This window comes from Bufo gargarizans, chromosome 5 (assembly GCF_014858855.1).
Source record: "Bufo gargarizans isolate SCDJY-AF-19 chromosome 5, ASM1485885v1, whole genome shotgun sequence".
Lineage (NCBI taxonomy): Eukaryota > Metazoa > Chordata > Amphibia > Anura > Bufonidae > Bufo > Bufo gargarizans.
The window spans coordinates 106,153,315-106,173,067 of NC_058084.1; the positions used below are offsets into that span (position 1 = coordinate 106,153,315).

General features: G+C 42.4%; 1 protein-coding gene across 4 annotated transcripts in view; it reads right to left on the minus strand.

The window, feature by feature from the left end:
- DNAJC5B (DnaJ heat shock protein family (Hsp40) member C5 beta) overlaps positions 1–19,753 on the minus strand; it is a 206,692-nt gene that overhangs the window by 63,091 nt on the left and 123,848 nt on the right. For all 4 annotated transcript variants that reach the window (XM_044295271.1, XM_044295272.1, XM_044295274.1 and 1 more), the window contains 2 exons: positions 14,161–14,279; positions 1,183–1,295 (listed from right to left, as the gene is read on the minus strand). In XM_044295271.1, the coding sequence (XP_044151206.1) occupies positions 1,183–1,289 (107 nt within the window). In that variant the 5' untranslated portion in view covers positions 1,290–1,295; positions 14,161–14,279. The remainder of the gene's footprint in view (positions 1–1,182; positions 1,296–14,160; positions 14,280–19,753) is intronic.

The window sequence follows — 19,753 nt, forward strand, 5'->3', positions numbered from 1 at the left end:
ATTCCAGGGCCTTATAGGGATATAAGGGCCTAGGTTTCCAGCATATGAATATTCCTACCTTCAAGGTCTAATCATATTGATAGGTAGTTAGGTCCCGGATTAGGGTTGTTTAGGAGGTGACCTGTTTCTTCCCTGAATTCCAGGCCCAGTTACTGCTCCCCTTCCCTCCTGTGTTCAGTGTGGAGTCCCGTCCCCCTCCACACTGATCGTGACACTTATATGAGGATCTAATATGGGGGTCTAATCTGACAGGTAAGGAGGTATTTTTTGCATGGTGCACAATATAAGGGGGGATTTTTTGTACTGGCGCATATTATTATAATGGGAATTTTTTGTACTTGCACATATTAGGAGGGATTTTTCTACTGGCAAACATTATAATTAGTACAACTGGGGGACTATGGGCAACATGATTACTAGTATGGGCCCAATAGGGGCGTTGTTACTATTGGGGTCACTGTTAACACTATGAACTCTGGGAGATAATTATTTCTATTGGTGGGACTGTAACTGGTTTTATCTGCACTGAAAAATAAAGGTAACATTTTAACCGAGCTGGACCTTTTTCTCTTTTTACTTAAGCAAAGCTGTGGTTCTTGGCGTGGTCCGTGCTTGGTGTGACAGGGTTTGAGCACGCCTATACTCTCTCTTTGCCTATTGGTGCGACTGGTGGGAGCACTATTACTGTGGGGGGCACACTGCCACAATATCAGCTTAGCAGAATAATTTTTTGGGGACATTATTTTTACACTATTAGTGTCAGAGACACTATTTGCTTGGCGCAGTTACTTTTTAGGGCACTGTGTGTCAGGGCGCTATCTGTGTGGGACTCATTTGCAGAGGGATTATCTGTTTTTGCAGTATGTATTGGGGCGAACAGTGGGCACAGTATTGGGGTGTTGAGAAGGTGGAAAGATGATGAAAAATTAGAAAACTAAGATTTGTTTGTCAAACTCTGCAGAGACAAGAGATGAGTGAAAGAAATCATCATGGTCGTCTGGTCTCAATGAAGAAGTGGAGGAAAGAGAATATCTACATCACTTGATGTAAGATGTATGTGGCACTGTATTACTTTATATGTTTTATAGGGTATATAGAGCGCTGTATGTTTTTATGTTTTCCAAGTATGTATTTAACAATAGGGCTGTCACATTTAAAGTAAATGCTAGTAAAAAAAAGTACCTGTAAGATTTCTTGATTTCATCATGATTTGCCCCTTTCTCTAAGCCAAGAATTTGATATAAAGCCTCTCCAGATGTGGACAAAGAACGTTGCCTCTGTTCGGACATTTTCACCTGGAAAAAATTCAGGAAAAATCATTTTTCATTTTTCAACAAAAATGCTTTGACTAAATAGAAGTAAAAATAAAACAAACATTCTAAATTATTTATTAAGTTATTGTTTTCAGTGGCTAAATGAACAAGAATGCTTGTTCTCGATCATTTTCCAATGTAAACAGGGCAGCAAGCGGTCAAAAAAGCGGGCAAGCACTTATTTGTAAGCTGATCAGATCTTTTATATGAGCAGGAAAATGCTTGCGACACTAGGCAAACTGAGTTGGGATAAATGATAGTACTAATAATTGTTCACACATACACCCCCCCCCCCCCTTCAGAGTGCGTAGGTCCCTTTAATAGTTCCTTAGCGCCGATAGATTTGTTGTATAGCCAATCAGTGATTGTTATGAGCTGAAATCAGGCTGTCTAAAAGATATATGAATTTATAATGTGCTAAGAAAATTTTGTAGATGTGTACACTATGTACTTTATAACACCAAATTACAGTAAAGGCAATGGGCCAGATATATCATTAGGCAAAGTCACTTTTGTGGAGTGGAAAAGTCGCAAAAAAGTCCCAAAGGCTAAAACTGCGCACAAATTTGCGACTTTTTTCTGCTCTGCACTATGCTCGCCAGTTTTCTGAAAGTGGGCGTGTTTTCGTATGTAAATGAATCTCTAGACAGATTTACTATTGGGACTTTTTTTTAAAGTCGCAAAAAAGTCGCAAAAAAGTCGCAACTTCACTCCAGTGAGGACCATGCTTATCTTATGAGACTTTTTAATAGAACATGCGACTTTTTCATAAAAACGTGCGACTTTTGTAAAGCTGCTTACGGACGGATAAACTGCTACCGTCAAACCACATTTATTACAGTCTTAAAGGGGCGATCATAAATCTGACTTGGCTAAAACTGACTTTAGCCATATGTGAAAGTGGAGTGAGCTGTCAGAGTAGTGATAAATCTGGCCCAATGTGTTGCTTTTTTTCTAATCTGTTTTTATTTTCTGATTAGAAAGTTTTTACGGTAATTCTATTTCCAAACATGATTATGGGGCTTCCATCTTGCTTTGTGACCTGTGCAGAGGTCAGGAGGGATTAAAGCTGTGATCAGGTATTGTGAATGGTAGATCTTGTGTTATCTACATATGTGTGCCATTCTAATCCTGCCTGTAATGATAAGCAGATAACTGGAGTAAAGTGTTCTGTACAGACCAAGATGTAACATCTATTTTTAGGCTTAGTGGCCAGAACAAAAACTGTAAGATTTTATAATGGTTTTTTTTAATTGAGAGCAACATGGAAAATTAAAAATAATATCATAAAAAATCTTCAAAATATGTCTAACATAAAAACTTAATTTAAACAATAGGTCACTTTCTGATAACACGATCCCTAATATAACATTTTAAATGTCAGTTATTTTTTAGCACAGGATACAATTATACCAAATGCAAAGTTTGAGGTAGTGCATTACACAAGGCCCACCAAAGACAGAATTCTTGTCTCTTGCTACAAGGGTTAAGACTGAGAACTTAAAGTGGACCTGGAAAAAAATCTAAAAGTGGCCCCCATGTTGTAGACAGGTCCAAATTCACAGATGTAAGGGCAATGCAAGTGGATGGGGCTATCACAAGTAGGTGCAATCATCAATGTCGTAGTGTAGCACAAAATACTGCCTCAGTAGAACCAAATACCACAGTGCAGCAGAAAACACTGCCCTAGTAGAACCAGATACCACAGTGCTGCAGAAAACACTGCCCTAGTAGAACCAAAAAACACAATGCAACAGAGGATACTGCCTCAGCAGAACTAAATACCGCAGTGCAGCGGAAAATACTGCCTCAGCAGAACCAGATACCGCAGTGCTGCAGAAAATACTGCCTCAGCAGAACCAGATACCGCAGTGCTGCAGAAAATACTGCTTCTGTAGAACCAAATACTACAGTGCAGCAGCAGTGTCAGACTGGGATGCCTAGCTGCCCACCAGAGGAATTGATTTTGGGGGCCAACTCTACCACTAGTATAAACAGAAATATTACTTGTATTCTTTTCGGCCTCATGTGCATGAACGTGTGCATTTTAGCACACAACTCAGCATGCAAAACAGAACTGTATTGTGTACTGCACAATATCAAAGTGTTTCTCATTAAGCAACTCAATTAGTTGATAACTTAAGGGGAGATTTATCATCTCCCTTGCGCCAGAAAAGTGACTTATTGGAAAAAATTTCACATGTGCCTCTTTTTATTCTGCACTGACCACTTTTTCAAAAGGGAGCATGACAAGGGTGAAAAATGGGCATAGTCATCAGCAGAGACAAATCTATCAGATGCAAAAAAAAAAAAACCATAAATCCAGAGGCAGACTGGCCAAAAACCCTACAGGGAATTTTTCCAGTGGGCTGATGCCCATAGGGCCACCCAATCCCTCCTCACTGTCGCTGTCCAGGTACATACTACTGGGGGAACTATAGGGGATATTATCATAGAAAGTCCAGGCACAATACTGAAGGTAGGGTTGGCTTGGTGTTGTGGCCCACATCTCCCCCTGCTACATACTAAAGACAATTGGAGAAGGAGAACAGAACATGGCATATTGATGCCACCACAAAAAGACAGCTTATGGCAAGGTATTTGGTTCTGTGGAATAGTATTCTGTGCTGCACTATGGTAATACTGACCTTGCCAACTTGTCTTGGCCCCATTTACTTGTGTTGCCCCACCTTCTGTCAATTTGGACCCATCTACAACATTGGAGCTACTTTTAAGTTTTTTCCAGGGCCACTTTGTTCCCAGTCCGCCCTTGCAGAAATGTATGTCAGCTCTGAGCTTTTGTAAATTTCTGTTTAGGTGCACAGACTGCAGGTGGATGCACCTCGTAATAAAATTAAGCACATCCTAAAGCAGTGCAGGAGATATCACGCGTAGAAAGCACCAATCTTGATAAATCTCCCCTTAGTCTGCTATTTACAGTCAGTATGGACAGCAGTCACACATGGAAATTCCTTGTCCTAGACTAACCACCCAGTCCCTCAGCCAGCCTAAGAGAGTGATCTTGTGATGTCACATCGCTGAGAGTGCCAAGTCCTGCTGCCTAAAGTGTTCCTGTTTATGTCTGTGGTGAGGTGAGTATTTATTTTTTTATTTGTTGGCATTATCATAGGTTTATAAATGAGGGGCAGTATTGGGGCATTTCATACACAGGGGCACAATTTTTTTTTTTAACACCCTGCCTTTCCGTGCCACTCATATACCTGCGCACTTTTGTCTAAACGGCAATTGGCCTATTGAATTCAAAGGGGTTCACCTGGCTGTCAAAATGGACAAAAAAAATAGGACATGTCCTATTTATTGATGACCACTAAAAAAAATGGCCAAGTGAATGGCCCCATAGTCTGCAATAGTACTGAAAATGGCGGTTGTAAAAAAAATCTGTTAAATCTATTGCTTTTTTTTATTTTATTGCATACACTGTGCAGTATAATGTACAGTGTGCCGCTCTCTTTACCACTATGTCACTATAATACATATAAAATACAGTTTGATTTTTTTATAAAATTTTTGGGTGGAATATTTTTTTTTTAAATCTTTATATTTTACGTGTGCCTGTGGATGTGCATGCACTGTAAATGCTATATTATCTATATTACCCTGAGGTGCCATGGTTTGTTTTGACTGGTGGCAGCTTAGGGGTTAGGCTACTTTCACACTAGCGTTCGAGCAGATCCGTTCTGAACAGATCCGCTCATATTAATGCAGACGGTGGCTCCGTTCAGAACGGATCCGTCTGCATTATAACTTAGAAAAATTTTCTAAGTGTGAAAGTAGCCTGAGCGGATCCGTTCAGACTTTACATTGAAAGTCAATGGGGGACGGATCCGCTTGAAGATTGAGCCATATGGTGTCATCTTCAAGAGGATCCGTCCCCATTGACTTCCATTATAAGTCGGAACGGATCCGCTCGCCTCCGCACGGCCAGGCGGACACCCGAACGCTGCTTGCAGCGTTCAGGTGTCCGCACACTGAGCGGAGCGGAGGCTGAGCGCTGGCAGGCGGATGCATTCTCAGTGGATCCGCCTCCACTGAGAATGCATTAGGGCCAGACGGCTGCGTTCAGGGCCGCTTGTGAGCCCCTTCAAACGGAGGTCACGAGCGGACACCTGAACGCAGGTGTGAAAGTAGCCTTAAACTGTAGGGTTGGTAATTATCTCTTATCCCAGCCGTAACAATGTTATGGGCCTCCCAGAGCGTTTAGCTTGGGGGACACATGGGGCAATGGCACCATTATTTTAGTCATATATGGTTTTGTCCCCCCCTTCCTTTTTTCTGTGTCTCCCCCTTTCCCGCTCTTTTTATTTCAGATTTTACCTCAGGATGAAATATGGACCAGTTCCAGCTGGTTTGAACAGATCTTTCAGGCAACTGTAGCTCCACAGCTGATTGGCTGACGCTGTTGCTGTGGGAGAACACCGGATCCTGACTTGCTGTCCTGCTTTCGGCGGGAAGGATTTCTCCTTTAGGTTGTGGGGTTTGGCGGCGCTTCTGGGTAAATTTGAAGAGGACCGGATCGTCGCCCCACCCTCCCTCCCTAATTCATTTTTCTTATCTGTTGCTTTGCTTTATTAGAGGGGCTGTATCACTCAGTGTTTCTGAGTGGATTCCGGTACTTATCTAATGGTTTGATGGTTCGTTAAATTAGGATGATGGTGGTTTTTAATTATTTATTAAATTATTTATTATGGTTTTACCCTTAATAAAGCATTGCGGCCATTTTATTCCAAAGAAGTTGTTGTGTGTTTATTTTTAGCGGTAAGTTATAGCAATGTAGAAGGGTGCCATTTGCCTCCATGTTGTCCCAAGTAGCGGCTGCTGCATGGCCAAAAGCCTGAAGTCCTTGCCCCTTTCACACAAGCGAGTTTTCCGCGCGGGTCCTGACGCTTTCATTTCAATGGGTCTGTGCACATGAGCGTTGTTTTTCATGCATCAGTTCTGTGTTGCGTGAGAATCGCAGCATGTTCTATATTCTGCGTTTTTCATACAGCCCTGGCCCCATAGAAGTGAATTGGGCTTCAGTGAAAAATGCATTGCATCCGGATGAAACACTGAACACAATTGCAGACAAAACTGACTAAATTTGCTTGCGAAATGGTGCGAGTTTCACTGAACGCATCCAGAGCCAATCCGTATCGCTTGTGTGAAAGAGGCCTTAAGGTTTACTACTTCTTACTAACAGTTAATGGCTGTGTGCAAACTCTAAAAGGGTTCTCCGGGCATCATAAAAAAGTGTTCCGTGGACCTGTGGAAGAAATTTGTTTTTATTAATACTTACTGTACCTGTGTTGCTCCACTAATACCATAGTTTCAGCTGCATTTATTACTATGTAGCTGAGAAGGAAAAGAAGCGCATACATCTATTCGGGACAAGAGCTCACGGCCGGTGCGAGTGCGGCATGGACAACAGCATTAGTGGAGCAAGGGACAGGTAAGTATTAATTTCTTCCACAGGTCCACGGAAGACTTGTATTTTTCATGATGCCCGGAGAGCCCTTTGAATTTATCTTTTATACCGTACAAATTTCTAGTTTGTCAACAGCTAGAGCAGGTGTCCGCTTGCGGCTTTGTTCTATTCAATAAAGCTAAGCTGCAAGTGGATCCGTGGCATCTAAAATGAACAACTGTAGCAGAAACCATGTCAGTTTGCGGTATACGCAGCCGCTTTTGACAGCATCAAAATCCTACGTGTGTAAGGGGTACAGGCCCTAAGAGTACAGCTTTTTTGCAGTAAGGAAAACTACAACTCCCAACAGGTCCTGAAGGTCTGCAAATGACAGGGCATGCTGGGAGTTGTAATTTCCAGAGGGGAGGACAGTACAAATGTAGACTTTTTTTCAGCAGTAAATACCTATTTGTTTGGGAGGAGACTGGTCTGGGCACACTTCTCAGCTTGCTTTATTTGAAACAGATCCTCGTTCTTCTCTTCTGTAGCTCTGCCTGGTTGTCAAATAAACTGAAATCCCGCCGCCGCGCTCTGCACTGACTTAGAAAATGTGCGGACGGCAGGGCTGCTTTTGCTCTGCATGCAGCATCATCAGCGTGACGATGCACACACTTAGTAAGAGCACTGATCAGGAGCCGGGGCCCACAGTTGAAGAGGGTGGGCCCCCCAGCACTGCAGCAGCCATACAAGATGAGGAGTGGTGAGATTATCTCAGAGATTATCTGGCCGCTTGCTGCACCCTCATGCTCATTGCTGGCCCTGTAGCGAGTGCCTCACTGCTTATTACAGCGACAGGCAGTGGCACTTTCCAGCAGGCAGCTGGAGCTGCTGCTGATTAGTGACTATGTGATTATTAATATAGGCATGAAGGCAAAAGGCCCACCGAGGATTTCACCTCCATGTGGCCCAGTCCGAGCCTGTGCAGCAGAAAATACTGCCTCAGCAGAACCAAATATGACAGCACAACACAAAATACTTCCCCAGCAGAACCAAATACCACAGTGCAGCAGAAAATACTGCCTCAGCAGAACCAAATACGACAGCACAACACAAAATACTTCCCCAGCAGAACCAAATACCACAGTGCAGCAGAAAATACTTCCCCAGCAAAACCAAATACCACAGTGCAGCGGAGAATACTGCCTCAGCAGAACCAAATACCACAGTGCAGCAGAGAATACTGCCCCAGCAAAACCAAAAACCACAGTGCAGCGGAGAATACTGCCTCAGCAGAACCAAATACCACAGTGCAGCAGAAAACACTACCCCAGTAAAACCAAAAACCACAGTGCAGCAGAGAATACTGCCTCAGCAGAACCAAACACCACAGTGCAGCGGAGAATACTGCCTCAGCAAAACCAAATACTATAGTGCAGCAGAGAATACTGCCTCAGCAGAACCAAATACTATAGTGCAGCAGAGAATACTGCCTCAGCAGAACCAAATACCATAGTGCAGCAGAGAATACTGCCTCAGCAAAACCAAATACCACAGTGCAGCAGAAAATACTGCCTCAGCAAAACCAAATACCATAGTGCAGCAGAGAATACTGCCTCAGCAAAACCAAATACCACAGTGCAGCAGAGAATACTGCCTCAGCATAACCAAATACCACAGTGCAGCAGAGAATACTGCCTCAGCAAAACCAAATACCATAGTGCAGCAGAGAATACTGCCTCAGCAAAACCAAATACCACAGTGCAGCAGAGAATACTGCCTCAGCATAACCAAATACCACAGTGCAGCAGAGAATACTGCCTCAGCAAAACCAAATACCACAGTGCAGCAGAGAATACTGCCTCAGCATAACCAAATACCACAGTGCAGCAGAGAATACTGCCTCAGCAAAACCAAATACCACAGTGCAGCAGAGAATACTGCCTCAGCAAAACCAAATACCATAGTGCAGCAGAGAATACTGCCTCAGCAGAACCAAATACCACAGTGCAGCAGAAAATACTGCCTCAGCATAACCAAATACCACAGTGCAGCAGAGAATACTGCCTCAGCAAAACCAAATACCATAGTGCAGCAGAGAATACTGCCTCAGCAAAACCAAATACCACAGTGCAGCAGAGAATACTGCCTCAGCATAACCAAATACCACAGTGCAGCAGAGAATACTGCCTCAGCAAAACCAAATACCACAGTGCAGCAGAGAATACTGCCTCAGCAAAACCAAATACCATAGTGCAGCAGAGAATACTGCCTCAGCAGAACCAAATACCACAGTGCAGCAGAAAATACTGCCTCAGCATAACCAAATACCACAGTGCAGCAGAGAATACTGCCTCAGCAAAACCAAATACCATAGTGCAGCAGAGAATACTGCCTCAGCAAAACCAAATACCATAGTGCAGCAGAGAATACTGCCTCAGCAAAACCAAATACCACAGTGCAGCAGAGAATACTGCCTCAGCAAAACCAAATACCACAGTGCAGCAGAGAATACTGCCTCAGCATAACCAAATACCACAGTGCAGCAGAGAATACTGCCTCAGCAAAACCAAATACCACAGTGCAGCAGAGAATACTGCCTCAGCAAAACCAAATACCATAGTGCAGCAGAGAATACTGCCTCAGCAGAACCAAATACCACAGTGCAGCAGAAAATACTGCCTCAGCATAACCAAATACCACAGTGCAGCAGAGAATACTGCCTCAGCAGAACCAAATACCACAGGGCAACAGAGAATACTGCCTCAGCATAACCAAATACCACAGTGCAGCGGAGAATACTGCCTCAGCAGAACCAAATACCATAGTGCAGCAGAGAATACTGCCTCAGCAAAAACCAAATACCACAGTGCAGCAGAAAATACTGCCTCAGCAAAACCAAATACCATAGTGCAGCAGAGAATACTGCCTCAGCAAAACCAAATACCACAGTGCAGCAGAGAATACTGCCTCAGCATAACCAAATACCACAGTGCAGCAGAAAATACTGCCTCAGCAGAACCAAATACCACAGGGCAACAGAGAATACTGCCTCAGCATAACCAAATACCACAGTGCAGCGGAGAATACTGCCTCAGCAGAACCAAATACCATAGTGCAGCAGAGAATACTGCCTCAGCAGAACCACATACCATAGTGCAGCAGAGAATACTGCCTCAGCAAAACCAAATACCATAGTGCAGCAGAGAATACTGCCTCAGCAGAACCACATACCATAGTGCAGCAGAAGATATTGTACCACAGTTTTCAACTGTCTCAGCTTTGTGAGGATGACAGGAGGGCACCTGCGACTGGTGGCCTGGTACATAGGTACCTGTTTCTCCCAGCGTTAATTAACATAGAGAATGTCAGATCATTATGTTCCTTGCCAGTGGCAGTGAAGAGGGCTCAGACGGCGGCCTGGGCATCGGCCCACAGGGAAATTTTCCAATAGAGTCTATTGCCAGTCCATCCCTGTTTGTTGCACCCATGGGGTGAGCTGCAGCACCACACACAGCTCCTATTTAAGAGTGGCGCTGTTTCTAGAATAAGGCAGCTATGGTTTTTTAGACTGAATTGGCCAAATTAGAGCAAATGTCTACATGTAAGAATAAAATTCAATAAAAGCGTAAGAATAAAGCATCCAAAGTAGTAAAACATATTGTGATCTGTAGTCTGTATTTCAATAACACACGTATAATGACTTCGATTTGCAATTGTGAACACAGCAGTTTCAATTTTGTGTTGTATGATACCTCAAGGAATTATGTTGCTGTTCTGTAAACTAACTCCACCAGTCAAAGCTTATATGCCTTAGGGAAATCTAATGGCAATTATAGGTGATAAAGTTCATTATTCATTTCCTTTCTGTTTCATGTTTTATTGACTGGCTTACAGCTTAAGCGATTTAGCATCAATTCAATTTATTCTTATTGTTTCTTATTTCTCTTTATGTAGGCCAATAAATATCTCGTTCCAGTTACCCTGGTGTTCTACGCATTTTATTTTATTTTTTTGCTCTTGAACACAGAGAGGTTTTCTAAAACTTGATGTTAAGACACATATTGAAATATTAAATCACAAAATGAAATAATAGGTTGAAGTATATTACTTTGTAAATTCTTATAAATTGGTGTTCTATTCTTGAGCCGGTCAGATTAAGCTTTCAGCTGTAAGAAACTAAATCCACTGTTCATTTATAATTCATCAAGGCAGGTAATAATCAGCTTCCTGACAGTAAAATATATGTATCAACTAGTGATGTACTTCAATAAAGGCAGTAATATATACTAGAGGCTGACTGTATTGATAGCCAGACTCTAACTGCAGGTCAATCTAGAGACGGTGAAGATGTTAAAGGGGTTCTCCCATGACTTATGTAAAAAATTAGAATCATACATCATATAGAACATGACAATCTCTTTACAACAAAGCTAGAACCGGCCCTGTACCTCACATGGATCCAGAGATCTCCCCATTCATTGCTCTGCTAGATTTATATCAAGCTGACAGCTGAAGGGGAGTGTCTTTTCTGCTACAGCTGAGGGGGCGTGTCTCAGCTCTCCCTATCACAGCTCAGGGGGCGTGTCTCAGCCTTCCCTATCACAGCTCAGGGGGCATGTCTCAGCTCTCCCTATCACAGCTCAGGAGGCAGTTAAAGGATGAAACTGAGCATGTGCGGCCTTTTAAGTGAGCAGGACAAAGAAAAAAAAAACAAGCAGCTTGTGGCGCTATATAGATACATTTTGTTAAATAATTCAGTGGCTATGCAAAATTTTTTATTACATGCAAATACTAAAGTATTCGGATCCGGGTGCAGGCAGAAGTGACAATGTCATTGCATTGCCCAAAGACTTGGTGCAAGAGGTCACGTTGAACACGACCGCCTGTGCCGCTGCACTGATTCATAGGCCTGTAAGATTGAACAGCAGGGACAGGAGCTGGTGGCTCCTATTCCCTAAAGCCTGGGCTAAGAGGGCCCAGAGGGCTGCGTGGTCCTGGTGGTGGTCAAGCCGCCACTGAAGGCAGGAGATGTAGGTGCTGTGGCCGGCAAATGGTGCTTGAGTCAGTAACCAGGTGAGTTGTAAAGAATAAACAAGTCTCTTGTTACAAAAGTGAAGAATGGTAGTAGTAGTACATCTAATGGTATCAAAACAGAGTTCCAAACAATTCACAGTGCAAATCATCCCCAATAGCTATGTATGTACATAAGCAATGGTGGGGATTGTACTACCCCTTCTTTAAATCTTTCTAAAGTCTCTCTCTGCAGAATCTAAGGCTGGAAATAAGGTTCTTGCAAAAAGTGTCTATAATTCCCAGATGAGGGGTACAGTATTAAGATACAGTTGGCCAGGACCGTGTCAAAGTGTTAAGGGGGTCTTAGCAATGTCCCTCCTACTGTAGTAAAGTCTCAATCAGCCTTAGGCTACTTTGACACTAGAGTTATTATTTTCCGGTATAGGGTCTCAATACCAGGAAAAAAACCGCTTCAGTTTTGTCTGCATTCATTGTCAATGGGGACAAAACGTAACTGAACAGAACGGAATGCTTCAAAATGCATTCCGTTCCGTTTTCATACCGGAGAGCAAACCGCAGCATGTTGCGGATTGCTCTCCGTCCTGGGATGCGGAGCAAAACGGATCCGTCATGACCCACAATGCAAGTCAATGGGGACGGATAGGTTTTCTCTGACACAGTAAAAAATGGATTCGTCCCCCATTGACTTTTAATGGAGTTCATGACGGATCTGTCTTGGCCATGTTAAAGATAATACAACCGGATCCGTTCATAACAGATGCAGATGGTTGTATTTTCAGTAACTGAAGCGTTTTTGCTGAACACTGCCGGATCCAGCAAAAATGCTGGTGTGAAAGTAGCCTTAAGCAATGAATACCTTACTGACTGACTCCAGTGCTCCGCCATGAAGATTCTAGACCTTCTAGCTCTTTCTTTCTCTTTCTGGAGTACAGCAAAGTAGAGATGGCTTTCCTGATGCAATTATCTCAGATATATTGACTCTCTGGGACTCAGGCCTAGTCTACTGAGGAGCGAGATCAGTTAGCTACTCTCTTCTTCAGCTAACAATAGACTCACACACTCTAAGCTAGGGGCAGACTTAAGTCCATCTCCTAGCCTACTACAAGACTGTTAACCCTGACTTACCCATACAGGTACAACTATGCAGGTACAATACAATACATCAAATGACATTACATAACAATAAACTATTTTGCAAGTAGCCTATTCTGTTTACCATGTTGGTAAAACCGAAACAGCAGCATAAGTAACAATAATTAACAGTATGGATAATAGCACTGAATATCGGACAACTCATAACGTAACAAAAGATAGTAAAAAGCCACCAATGTGTTACTTATTCCCTGCACAAAAGTATATAGTGCTTGCACCTGGGTGGGCTCCCTCAACTTCTGGGTCTCATAGCAGATGATTATGAAGAGGTTACACCTAGGCGCGCATCTCAATATGGGTTCATGCAAAATCATGCCACTTTTACTAACACTTATTAACAGAGGTACAGCTCTATTCTCCGTCCTGTGCTTCTAACTAGGAGAAACCTGGAAAGCAAGCATGCATTCACTTTTATAATAAAAGATAGGGTATAATAATAATAATAATAATAATAAAAATAATAAAATCTAACATGCCTTGTTTCCCCCAACAGGAGACATCTGAGGACAGTGTGGTACTGCCCTGGTACATATTCGATTGTCATCAGCTACTATATGACACTATTACGGGGACCGACATTTTTGGCCAGGACCTCCACCAACCTGGATTAAAGGCGATACATGGCAGTTGAAACACCAGTGAATGGAAGTTGAAAGTCCTACTGGGATTCCAATCCACATACTACAAACAGCCGTGCATGCAGCTGTAAAATATAGACAATGCATTTTCTCTATGGCACTGGATATAGAGAAATGGATACACAGAGAATAGATAGAAGTAATTAACCTATATGATAGATTGCCACATTGCACTGAAATATCTCAAGAGCCTTTCTGCATAAAACATTATGCTCGTCTTCTTGTCTGAGCCATTTAACAAGATAGACTGTATGCATGACAGTGGCATCTATCTGAGAAGAGGTTACCAATCAGAATGGTAGGAGTTGTAATATTAATCAGATTAAGATAAGTGGAGGTGTCAGTAAATGTTGTGTAATTCAGTAATGATGGAAAAGTTGTCTGTCCTTGATATAACAATGAAATCGATCTAAGCAAAACTTCGTAAGAAGGATTAGCAGCCTTCACGGCAGTCTACTCTAAGCACCTAGTGTTTTACTTTTGTACCATCAGGCTGTTCTATAAAAGAAAGCAAAAAGAAATGCAAAGCAGCGAAAGGAACGTAACCATATATTTACATCATTCCTATCTCGCCATTTTATTAATAAAAAATAAATTAGACAATTCTGGTCTCTCTTACCTGCTGCAATGCTCCTGCTTTTATCCCTCTCCAGGTAAGAGGATGGGGCTTTGGTGGAGCCACTGGGTCAAATTACTCATTGTCACTTTGAAATTGGATCCATGAGCTCTCCTGAAAACCTAAGAAGTATTGAAATATTAATTAACTCTGTTGTGACGTCAGAGTTGATGCCTATGGGTGTAACTACAGCCATAGCAGCCATAGCATTTGCTTTGGGGTCCAGACTTGGGGGGGGGGGGGGGGGGGGTTGGTTATCAGGTGCAAGAACATTGTGCTCTTTTTATGGGGATTTTTGTTAGAATGTGTTTTTTTTCTGATATATGTTACTATTATTGGTACAATTATACTTTGCTGCTGTTTTTATTTTCCTACACTAGGTGTTGGGGCCCTATGAATTTTAGTTATGCCTCTATATGGACTGAATGAAGAATACTGCTACAGAGCTTACTGGGTATCAACCTGTGGCAGGAATAATAATTAAGAAGGAATACAGCAAGAAACAGAAAGCTATATTGCAGCTATATTTTTGCAGGAACAGGTCTACTCTTGTTCATGACTTGACTATACTAAAAGCAAAAGCAGTATATCAACACATGGGCATTAGTCTGGTTGACACCAGAGAACACTAGCTGATGTGATCCCCTTGTTTGGTTGCGCAAAGCCACAACATCAGTTACGAATGTGGATTTACAGCGTGCTGCAAATCCAGGAGGCTCCTGGAGACACAAATCCCAGTATTATATAGTAAAATAGATCGGTCACCCAAAATAAAGTGATGATGGGAGCAGGACACTGTCAGGTTAGTGGGGAGTATCCTTTATTGTAATCTGTAAATCTGTAACATGACTATGTTAATTAGCCCATAGTATAAATCTATTGAGCTAAAGTAACGAGTAATACAAATTCATATGCATATGTATAAAGTCCATGAAATCAAAGAAAACGATAACTTAGGCAGAGTTCTAGGTCTTCTTAAAGAGACCAGCTGTGGAGGGAAACTTATTGGAAGCTCTCCATGGTATGGAGACCTATAGACAATGCTCCATAGGAAAATAATATACAAAGAGGTATCTCCCAAGGTAAGAGAATCATCTTGCTAGCGTCACCTTGTGGAATTTACTCCCTATCAGTCCAACTTTTTTACAAGCCTGTTAAACCTATACAGCTGCCTATGGATGTATATTTGGCTTGGCTATTTTCCCTTGTCATGTCCCAAGGCTTGTAAAAAATCTCAAGATATTTCTTCTTAGGCCCTTTTAACGGAGTGCGGAGAGTTAAGGCTGGATTACACCAGCCGATTCTGAAGGCGATTGTCGGGAGGGAAGCGTTCCTTTCTGGGAATCGCCTGCTTGCTAGCAGAGGAGACTATTGCTATCACATTCAGTGATCTCCTCCACAGCATGGGGAGTAGCAATTGGTATGCCATCGCTCATCCCCATGCTGTCTAGTTATTTGCTGGCAGCAGATTGTGATTAGACAGTACAATCTGCCGCCGGCAAATCATGATCTTTCAGCATGCTAACAGATCATGATTGCACCATGAACAAGCTCATTCATCGGATAATCAGCAGCAGTATTAGAGTGCCAGATGATCGCTAACAAATGCTACTATGAACGCTCATTAGTGATCATCTGGCAGAAAATCTGCCATTGTAATACAGGCTTTAGTCATACATCTGATTAGATAATTTGAGCCATGCTTAATGAGATGGTCCTTTAAATGACATCTACTTCCTAGCCATTAATAATCTCACATCTGAAAACCTATTACCCTAACCATCACAGTATTACCAGGGAATGTAGAGAGGCTGCTAAATACGCCGCAAAAGGCATTTTGTTCCAATTCATGTCCCATCTTAAGCTTCAAAGTCAATTTAACTTGTCTCTACAACTTCCTACTAACACACCCAATACATATGAAAAAGATAGGCTCCCATCCCATCACATGTAGGACACCTAGAGGAATCCCTACAACCAAATAATATAAATCCAGAGGAGAATAATAAAACTTATGTAAAATCATATGTTGTCACATTTTATGGTTAGAGTTCTGTGAACCACAATATACTGAGTTTTGCATAATCTCCCATGTTTCTTCTGAAATACAGTTGCAAGAAAAAGTATGTAAACCCTTTGGAATGATATGGATTTCTGCACAAATTGGTCATAAAATGTGATCTGATCTTCATCTAAGTCACAACAATAGACAATCACAGTCTGCTTAAACTAATAACACACAAAGAATTAAATGTTACCATGTTTTTATTGAACACACCATGTAAATATTCACAGTGCAGGTGGAAAAAGTATGTGAACCCTTGGATTTAATAACTGGTTGAACCTCCTTTGGCAGCAATAACTTCAACCAAACTTTTCCTGTAGTTGCAGATCAGACGTGCACAACGGTCAGGAGTAATTCTTGACCATTCCTCTTTACAGAACAGTTTCAGTTCAGCAATATTCTTGGGATGTCTGGTGTGAATCGCTTTCTTGAGGTCATGCCACAGCATCTCAATCGGGTTGAGGTCAGGACTCTGACTGGGCCACTCCAGAAGGCGTATTAAATTCTGTTTAAGCCATTCTGTTGTAGATTTACTTCTATGCTTTGGGTCGTTGTCCTGTTGCAACATCCATCTTCTGTTGAGCTTCAGCTGGTGGACAGATGGCCTTAAGTTCTCCTGAAAAATTTCTTGATAAACTTGGGAATTTATTTTTCCTTCGATGATGGCAATCTGTCCAGGCTCTGACGCAGCAAAGCAGACCCAAACCATTATGCCCCAACCACCATACTTCACAGTTGGGGTGAGGTTTTGATGATGGTGTGCTATGCCTCTTTTTCTCCACACATAGTGTTGTGTGTTTCTTCCAAACAACTCAACTTTGGTTTCATCTGTCCACAGAATATTTTGCCAGTACTGCTGTGGAACATCCAGGTGCTCTTGTGCAAACTGAAAATGTGCAGCAATGTTTTTTTTGGACAGCAGTGGCTTCCTCTGTGGTATCCTTCCATGAAATCCATTCTTGTTTAGTGTTTTACGTATCGTAGATTCGCTAACAGGGATGTTGGCATATGCCAGAGTCTTTTGTAAGTCTTTAGCTGACACTCTAGGATTCTTCTCCACCTCATTGAGTAGTCTGCGCTGGGCTCTTGCAGTCATCTTTACAGGACGGCCACTCCTAGGGAGAGTAGCAGCAGTGCTGAACTTTCTCCATTTATAGACGATTTGTCTTACCATGGACTGATGAACAGCAAGGCTTTTGGAGATACTTTTATAACCCTTTCCAGGTTTATGCAAGTCAACAATTATTAATCGTAGGTCTTCTGAGAGCTCTTTTGTGCGAGGTATCATTTACATCAGGCAATGCTTCTTGTAAAAAGCAAATCCAGAACGGGTGTGTGTTTTTTATAGGGCAGGGCAGCTGTAACAAACAACTCCAATCTCATCTCATTGATTGGACTCCAGTTGGCTGACACCTCACTCCAATTAGCTCTTGGAGATGTCATTAGTCTAGGGGTTCACATACTTTTTCCACCTGCACTGTGAATGTTTACATGGTGTGTTCAATAAAAACATGGTAACATTCAATTCTTTGTGTGTTATTAGTTTAAGCAGACTGTGATTGTCTATTGTTGTGACTTAGATAAAGATCAGATCACATTTTATGACCAATTTGTGCAGAAATCCATATCATTCCAAAGGGTTCACATACTTTTTTTTGCAACTGTAGATCCTAGATCCCTTTTCCAATGTTTCCTAGAATTATAAGGTACTGTAGAAGCAGTATGATCCATCACATACTTATATACTGTAAAGATCGAACCCTCTCTTTACATGCTTTACTAGACACTCAATAATCCATATTAAATAATCCATGATAGGTGCATTGCAAATAGTCAATATAGGACAAAGAAGAGACTACATAGCTGATCTGTAAAACAATCTTTTTCACCTGATAATCACTGGCCCCATTTTCATCCAGATAGTATTCCTAGGAGTCCTTTACCTAAAACCACTTGTCTGCAGGAGGAATGACAGAGTACATGTGCTGTTCTCTCCCCTTCCTCGCCATGGATATATTGTTAAAAAGATCGGCCTCTTGCTATGCGCCCTATACTTTATATTTATTTATTATCATTGCTAAACACGTATGAATTGGTATCTTTTTTATTTGATTTCATAAACTTAATTGTTTATACATAAACTATTTGTAATATTGGTTATTTTATCTCAACGTTTTTGTCCTATGGGCTAATTAACAAAGTCACACCTTGGTTCCACCCACTGATGCTCTTGGAGCTTTTTAAGTGTATTTAAATTTATATTATGTGCTTACCAGTATGTCTCTGTATGTTTTGGGTGACAATGCAATCAGCATTCTTTTACCTGTTTCTCTTGCTCTTGAGTCAGGTATTGCATATCAGCCCTATGAATCAATATCAGCTATAATACCAGACATGCACTGTGTTCTATATGTTATGAATTGCTATGTTATGTATTTTCAAGTGTTTATGCCTTATGCCAGCCAGAGGAGGAATGGTTGGCAGGACCAGGGCTAAGGAGAGGGAGTTCCTATCAGGAGAGCAAGAAGTGAGGAAGCACATGTCAGAGCTCCTACTCCTAGGAACCAAATTCAATTCTCCTGTGAGACAGGGTACTTTCACACTAGCGGCAGGACGGATCCGACAGGCTGTTCACCCTGTTGGATTTGTCCTGCCGCTATTTCACCATGCCGCCGGACTGCCGCTCCATCCCCATTAACTATAATGGGGACGGGGGCGGAGCTCCGGCACAGCATGGCAGTGCACGGCGAAAGGCCGCCAGACTAAAAGTACTGCATGTCCGACTTTTTAGTCCAGCGGCCTCTCACCGCGAACTGCCGTGCTGCGGCGGAGCTCCGCCCCTGTCCCCATTATAGTCAACGGGGACAGAGCGGCGGTCTGGCGGCACGGCGAAATAGCAGCCGGACGGATCCGACAGGGTGAACAGCTTGTCCGATCCGTCCTGCCGCTAGTGTGAAAGTACCCTAACACTCCAGAGAGAGATATTCAGAAACCAGATTCACCTCTCCTGTGAGACCAACACTCCAGAGAGATCTGCAAAATTAAGAGCATAGCTTCATAAAAGCATCAGTGTCACAAGACAGCAGAGTAATCAGCGAAATTACAGATTTACAGACACTGCTACAAGGTGAGGGGCTACAACTCAGACACCATCACCTACCTAAACAACCACTAGGCAAGACAAACATGAAGCCTGTATCACAGTGGACACCTATCTCCACAAGTGCCTGCAAGTGCTATTAAACTGCTATCCAACCAGTCACAATACCTCCTCATCTGATGCCAGACTATATACTTTGCATTTACTGCTGCTAGAGGAGCTACACGTTATATTTTGTACTGTAAAGAGAGACTTTTATATGTTTATTTCAGCAGCATGATGGAGGCAGGAGCAACCTTATGGAAGATGATGGTCGGCAGGTCGCAGCAGTGGCATGATGGCGGTGGTGGCATGATGGCGGCGATGGCATGATGGAGGCGGTGGTAGCAACCATAAGGAACATGATGGTTGGCAGGTCACATTAGCGGCAA